The 7,648-nt window shown below is 46.5% G+C and overlaps 1 protein-coding gene across 3 annotated transcripts in view; it reads left to right on the forward strand.

The window, feature by feature from the left end:
- Nucleotides 1-1,354, forward strand: part of PPP1R10 (protein phosphatase 1 regulatory subunit 10) — a 43,394-nt gene extending 42,040 nt beyond the window's left edge. For all 3 annotated transcript variants that reach the window (XM_046006331.1, XM_046006329.1, XM_046006330.1), the window contains one exon: nucleotides 103-1,354. In XM_046006331.1, the coding sequence (XP_045862287.1) occupies nucleotides 103-212 (110 nt within the window). In that variant the 3' untranslated portion in view covers nucleotides 213-1,354. The remainder of the gene's footprint in view (nucleotides 1-102) is intronic.
- The last annotated feature ends 6,294 nt before the right edge of the window (nucleotides 1,355-7,648 follow it).

Raw genomic sequence — 7,648 nt, forward strand, 5'->3', positions numbered from 1 at the left:
GATAGTTTTCGGGATGCTATGGACAAGGTGGGGATGGGGTGCGAGGGTGGCTTTGACCTCTTAGCCATGTTCTATCTAATGATTCCACCATCATTCCCACAGACATGTCCAACCGCCCTGTTTGCCGACATTTCATGATGAAGGGCAACTGCCGCTATGAGAACAACTGTGCCTTCTACCACCCGGGTGTCAATGGGCCCCCCCTGCCCTAGGGACCACCTCCTCTGCCCCACCCACACACACCCCTGTGGACTGCAGCCTTGCTCCTTCCACCCTCTTATGGCTTCTGTGAGGCCCACATTCCCCTGTCCCCAGCTGATGAGGAGCCGGCCCCCTCAGTTCCCACCTGCTTGGGTTTCTGGGGGTTTTCTGATCACTGGTGCGCATTGATGTACATATTTTCCTCCAGTCTGGGGAGGAGAGAGACTGGATACATTCTGTACCCTGGACTGCTGAAGAGAACACCCAGTTGGCTTCACTTTTTGAGATTTGCCCAAACCCCAAACCCCTTTCCAGTATTACCCTTTATGCCTGAGAACCTAAAGCTGGTTATCCTGGAGAACACCTCTACTCTCCTATTGTGGGTCCTCCACATGCACACAGAACTGACACGGGATCAGCTGCACTTACGAAATCATCCCAGCCAAGTTCATTCTTCTCATGGGGTGGGGAGATGATAAAAGGGGTATTATATACCCCACTGCACTGAGAGGGGCTCAATCAGGCTGGATTTGAGTTCTGGAATACATTATCCCCACTTCCACCTTGACACAAGCTTTCCATTGAGTCCTTTCTCAAGTAAGACTTCGCAACTTTCTGTGAACACCCAAGTCTGCATCATGGGTCTGCTAGGTTCAGTGATGGTCAATTCACGTCTGCATCCAGTGGAAGTTGTAGCTGGCATAGGCAAGGCTGGTGGTGTTGGCTCACCCTTGCCTGTAGTTCATTCTGGAAACTTGACACTTCAGTGAGACCAGCTTTTCATCAACTTGCCCAGCACTCTGGGCCTGACAGTTACACTACATGCACTGCCTTCAGGAGTTGGCGCACTCTGCCCCCACCTGGAACCTTGTTGGTGTGAAGCCTCTGGCTCCCTTGCCCTGTCAGCCACCTCTGAGTCCCACCAGGTGCCTTCCTGGGTGGGTGCCGCAAAGCTGACGCACCTTTCCCCAGCCCTCTCCTTCCCAGGTCTCGGCATCAGTTGTTTTCTATGAAAACAGTGGATTGGTTGGCTTTTGTGCAGGGTCTTGGGTTAGAGCCACAATGGATTTGAGGGATGAGTATTTTTTTTCTTTTGGTTTTGTATATTTTGTACATTAATAATAAACAGTGGAAAGAGAAGCAGCTTATTTAACCCGTAGTGTGTTTGGCTCTCTGTTAAAAAAAACAACACCCACCACTGCCTGCTGTCTTAAGTACATTAGTACAAAGCTCTGTGGCTTCTGTCCCTTTGAGGAGCTAACACTGGTTCTGCTGTGAGGTCGGTGTGGGTACTGAGTGAAATACTGGTGAAATAATTTTTTTTTAAAGATTTTACTTTTATTTGACAGATCACAAGTAGGCAGAGAGAGAGGAGGAAGCAGGCTCCCTGCTGAGCAGAGAGCCCGATGTGGGGCTCGATCCCAGAACCCTGGGGTCATGACCCGAGCCGAAGGCAGAGGCTTTAACCCACTGAGTCACCCAGGCGCCCCTGAAAGAATATTGTGAACATAAAAGACCACAGGTACAAAGTAAATCTCATGGGTCAACATTCTTTGAGCAAGCCTTGGGACCTAGGCAAACAGCTTTTCACATTGCTGGAGCTGCTGACGGTGTGCGTGGACATTCACTTCACCTCTAATTGAACCTACCATCCTATGGAGTTGCCTAGGGAAGGAGTTAAGTGTGGGTGGGTGGAAGCAGCAGGGAGAATGGGAGGAGGAAAACTCCCAAGAGCAGTTTCTGGGAGAAGGAAAAACTGGTGGCTCCCTTTAAGAGCAGTTTCAGTGGGGGGCACCTGGGTGGCTCAGTGGGTTAAAGCCTCTGCCTTCGGCTCGGGTCGTGATCCCAGGGTCCTGGGATCGAGCCCCACATCAGGCTCTCTGCTCCGCAGGGAGCCTGCTTCCTCCTCTCTCTCTGCCTAGTTGTGATTTCTGTCAAATAAATAAAATATTAAAAAAAAAAAAGGGCAGTTTCAGTGGATAAAGCAGCAGAATAGTGTAAGCTGCTCTTCCCCCCAAAAGTGGCTCTGCAAAGCAGATGTCAGTAGGCCTACCGCCTGGTGATGTTAAATTCTTAAGAACAGGTATTGAGGGTTTCGTTGATGGAGTAAGGTCTTGGGGACAGGTTTTGGAAATCAGGACATGGATAGGATTAACTTCAAATAGGAATTTCTGCTATTCTTGAAACTAGAAATTAGGATAGTGCATTTTTGGGAAGATGGGGCTATAGGGGCATGGATTAAGAAGAGTGGTCTTGGGGCGCCTGAGTGGCTCAGTGGAAGCTCAGTGAAGCCTCTGCCTTCAGCTCAGGTCATGGTCCCAGGGTCCTGGGATCGAGCCCCACATCAGGCTCCGTGCTCAGCGGGGAGCCTGCTTCCCCCTCTCTCTGCCTGCCTCTCTGCCTGCTTGTCATCTCTGTCAGATAAATAAATTAAAAAAAAAAAAAAGTGGTCTTCAGGGGCACTTGGCTAGCTCAGAGTTTTGAGCCCCATGTTGGGTGTAGAGACTAGGAAAAAAAAACTACAAACAGCTCATTTTGGGACACCTGGCAGTCTTGGTAGAGCATGTGAGACTCCTGATCTCAGGGTCATGAGTTGGAGCCCTATGTTGGGCCTACTTAAAAACATTAGGGTGCCTGGGTGGCTCAGTTTGGTTAAGCAACTGTCTTTGGTTCAGATCATGATCCTAGAGTCCTGGGACTGAGTCCCGCATTGGGTTCCCAGCTCCACAAGGAGTCTGTTGCTCCCTCTGACCTCCCCTCTCATGCTTTTTCGCACTCTCTCAAAGAAAATCAAAAAAAATTTAAAAAGTTTTCAACCTAACATCAGAATCATCTGAGGGGCTTCTTAAAAGACATAAGGAATGGCGTCCAGCAAATTTTCTGATTCAGTAGTTGGGATGGATCCTGAGATTCGGCATTTCTAAGAAGTTCCCACGTGTTGCTGCTGATCTGGAAAACACTGAAAACATATTACCCTAGAACCCAAGTTTCTTGGCTGCTCTTTCCAGGAGCGGCCACAGGAGGGCCATAACCTCCTAAATTTCATAGGTCTCATTTACATTTAGCAAGGACAATGGAGCTATTTTTATGTTCCCTTTGCCCAGTCCACCCAGACTATGCTCAGTCTGCCTATAGCAGCTCTGTGCACTTAGGACCTGAGAAGAGCCCCTAACATATGGGCCAAACTAAGAGGTAAAGTATGAATGAAGTAGTGTCTGGCTCTGTCAGTGGAAGGTGTGTCTCTGGAGCTTGGGGTTGTGAGCTGGAGCCCCACTGTAGGGGTAGAGATTACTTAAAGTTTAAGAAAAGTTTTTAAAAAATAGGTAGTACCCAGTTCAAGGAGAAAAAATGAACATGTCACGACCTAATGGGTCATTTTGTTTTCTTTTTTTTTTTTTTAAAGATTTTATTTATTTGACAGACAGAGATCACAAGTAGGCAGAGAGGCAGGCAGAGAGAGAGAGGAGGAAGCAGGCTGTCCACAGAGCAGAGAGCCCAATGCGGGGCTCAATCCCAGAACCCTGGGATCATGACCAAGCCAAAGGCAGAGGCTTTAACCCACTGAGCCACCCAGGCACCCCTGGGTCATTTTCTGACTTAGTTTCTATCTCTGGCATCAGGCCACAAGACCTTTAAAGACAACTCGAAGTTTTTTCTATTTTAATTTAAAAATGAGTTCAGCCACTTTTTTTCAAATTCTCCATGAAAATCCAAAGTAACCAGTTACCTTTTTTTTGGACAAGGCTGATCATCTACATTTCAGCCACTGACCCACTTCCACACCTTCACCAAGTCCCCATAGGCACTTCTCTCCATTTCAGCTGGTCTGTTCTGCTCCCATCCTCCTTGCCCCCCAAATACCCTTTCTGCTATAAACATTCTGTCAATTCCTCTCCAGACACACCAGTTCCATCTCCAATTCCAGATCACCATTGTTCTAGTTTTCACATTCCTATCTTGGGCAGTAAACCTAATGTTGCAAAAATATGAAATCCTACCATCTTGGCTCAGTACAAATTGCTAGTACCAACTCAACACTTACTGCTGCTTGGCAATTCCTAAATCTTGACTGGCACCCAAACTCCTGAGTGAGCCCCATCAATGTAAACACCACTTCCCCTTCACCTAAAAATATCTGAGTCTACATTATCTTTCTTAGAGAAGAGTAGTCCTTTTCCAAGGCCCAAGCCTTCTCTCATCTCCTGTATCCTCCACCCAGCAACCAGAACAACTCTGTAAAAATGAAAACAGATCAATTCTCACCACTGTGAGAAATGGCCTCGCATTGCTCTTCAAACTGTATCCCATCCCCATCAAGGTTTACAGGCCAAGAGTGTCCTGGTCCCTACTTAAGTTCGAGCCACGTATCTTGCCTATGTCAAGCTCTTCCCAGGTTCAGGGGCTCTGCACACTATGGTTTCTTCCCTAGGGCTCTTCTTTCCCCACTCACTTAGTTCCTTCACCACCTTCAAGGCTTGGCTTTATAGTGTTACTCCCTGAAACATCTTCCTTATTCACGTGATTTAAAGATGACCCCCTACTTTCCTAGCGCCATGTTTCCTTTGGCATGCTCTAAAGGCACCATAGTTCCTATCTGCACTAACAGACTCCCAGGTGATGCTCATGCTGCTAGCCTGGGACACTTTGAAAGCCACTATCCCAGAACAGCTAGTTCAAGCGTCTCTGTTGTTGCATTTAGTACTGGCTGCACAATGGCAATTTCAGACACTCTCAGGCCTCCTTTGAGTGCTGTATGGTTATAGGACTCTCTACTAGTTTTCACTTTTCCAGTTGTAGTACTATTTCCTAGAACCCTGTGTGTTCCTAAAACAAAGTGCTATTGTGGCTCTCAAGCCCCTCCAGGACTCATGCTTTGGTCACCCTGTCCACATTTTACACAAAGGGAAAAGTTCCAGCACACTGGAGACAGATAAACAAGGACCATCATAAAAACAAAACAAAACAAGGGCCATCATATCAGCAACACCCTCTCTGTTGAGGGTGGGTCACTGTGGGCAGGTCACTGTCCTGAGTCTTCATTAGAAAGGTGTGCAGAAGAGTCTCTGCTTTTCAAAAACATTTCTTTTCTTTTTTTTTAGATCACAAGTAGGCAGAGAGGCAGACAGAGAGAGAGGGGAAAGCAGGATCCCCGCTGAGCAGAGAGCCCAATGCGGGGCTCAATCCCAGGACCCAGGCAGAGGCTTTAACCCACTGAGCCACCCAGGTGCCCCTCAAAAACATTTCTATGGTTATTATGTACCTTAGTCCATGATTTAAAGATAGCAAAAGTTGCTTAAGAATAAAAAATTTAATTCTGTTAATGAAATTCCATTTTCCAGGCTTTGGGTTACCCATATATACTGTACCATGTAAACTGTGTGTTTTTATTTTTTATTTTTTAAAAGATTTTATTTATTTATTTGACAGAGACCACAAGAAGGCAGAGAGGCAGGCAGAGAAAAGAGAAAGGGAAGCAGGCTCCCCGCTGAGCAGAGAGCCCGATGCAGGACTCAATCCCAAGACCCTGAGATCATAACCTGGGCCGAAGGCAGAAGCTTTAACCCACTGAGCCACCCAGGCGCCCCAAACTGTGTGTTTTTAAAAGATTTGAGAAAGAGAGAACGAGAAGGCACACTCTTGTGTGCACACACAAGCAGGAGGATGGGAAGAGGGAAAGAAAGAATCCTAAGCCGACTGTGCTAAGCATGGAGCCCAATGCTGGGCTCAATCTCACAACCCTAAGATCACAACCTGAGCTAAAATCAAGAGCTGGACACTCAACTGACTAAGCCATCTAGGCACCCCTTTTTTGTTCTTTTTGCATTTATTTACTTGAGAGAGACACACACAGCGAGAGAGGGAACACAAGCGGGGTAGGGGGGTGGGAGGGGGAGAAGCAGGCTTTCCACCAAGCAGGGAGCCTGATGCGAGCTTGATCCCAGGACCCTGGGATCATGACCTGAGCCAAAGGCAGCCGCCTAACAACTGAGCCACCCAGGCACCCCTTCTTTTTGCATTTAATTTCTATGCTGTTTTTCTTTTGGAGAAGGGGCAACCTTTTACCCATATTTAAGTGCATTATTAATAATTCCATTAAGTATGTATATTGAAGGAAAAGGTACTATTTGTGTCCACGGACAGAAGCTGTTTTGGAGCATGTGAAGTGCTTGTAGTGAAATTAGGTAAAAAACTTGAGGGGCGCCTGGGTGGCTCAGTGGGTTAAGCCTCAGCCTTAGGCTCAGGTCATGATTTTGGGTCCTGGGATCGAGGCCCGCATCAGGCTGTCTGTTCAGCAGGGACCCTGCTTTCCCCTCGCTGCCTGCCTCTCTGCCTACTTGTGATCTCTGTCAAATAAATAAATAAAATCTTTTAAAAAAAATTGAAATGCAAAATTTTGGCATTCACTTTATAAATAACATTCCCACATATTTTACATACCATCTAGAGAACTGAAAATATTAAGGTAGAGTGTAGCATGAAACACATGTAACAAAAGCAAAAATTTAAAGCACTTTACAAAATAATTATGTATCTACTCCCTTCACAACCTATGAGGTAGGTATTTTTTATCATCTTCATTTTATAGATGAGGAAACAGGTACCCAGAGGTGAAGTATCCTGTCCCAACATCATGCCATTAGTTTGAACCCTCACTCCCACTTTCTGTGACATATTTACTTCACAGAATTGTGGAAATTTACTTTACATGAAACATCTTACTCAGGTGCTTGGTTGAAGACCCTGATCTTTTTCCCCTCAAATTCCATATGGGGGATGGTTTCCTAATTTGAGATATTTCCTAACAACACTATCTCCACACCAAATCTGTACCTCCAGTATAAAATCTGTACTTCACACCAACTGTTATTTATTCACTTGGTCAAAGAATAGTTTCCCGGGGCGCCTGGGTGGTTCAGTGGGTTAAAGCCTCTGCTTTCAGCTCGGGTCATGGTCTCAGGGTCCTGGGATCGAGCCCTGCATCGGGTTCTCTGCTCAGCGGGGAGCCGGCTTCCCCCTCTCTCTCTCTGCCTGCCTCTCTGCCTGCATGTGATCTGTCAAATAAATAAATAAATCTTTAAAAAAAAAAAAGTTTCCCAAAAATAGGTGTCCACACTGGTAAGTCTTAATCTAGTTTTTTTTTTTTTTAAGATTTTATTTATTTGAGAGAGAGAGTGTGAGAGAGAGAACGAGCATGAGAAGTGGGAGGTCAGAGGGAGAAGCAGACTCCCTGCCCGGCAGGGAGCCCGATATGGGACTCGATCACGGGACTCCAGGATCATGACCTGAGCTGAAGGCAGTCGCTTAACCAACTGAGCCACCCAGGCGTCCCCACACTGGTAAGTCTTAACCAAACAGCTCCTTATGTTCCCTCTGGAACTGGACACATCAGATCATTCTCTTCTAGAATTCTCCCCAACTCCCACACCTCTTCCTTTTCCTTCCTTTT

The sequence above is a fragment of the Meles meles genome, chromosome 5 (assembly GCF_922984935.1).
Source record: "Meles meles chromosome 5, mMelMel3.1 paternal haplotype, whole genome shotgun sequence".
Classification (NCBI taxonomy): Eukaryota; Metazoa; Chordata; class Mammalia; order Carnivora; family Mustelidae; genus Meles; species Meles meles.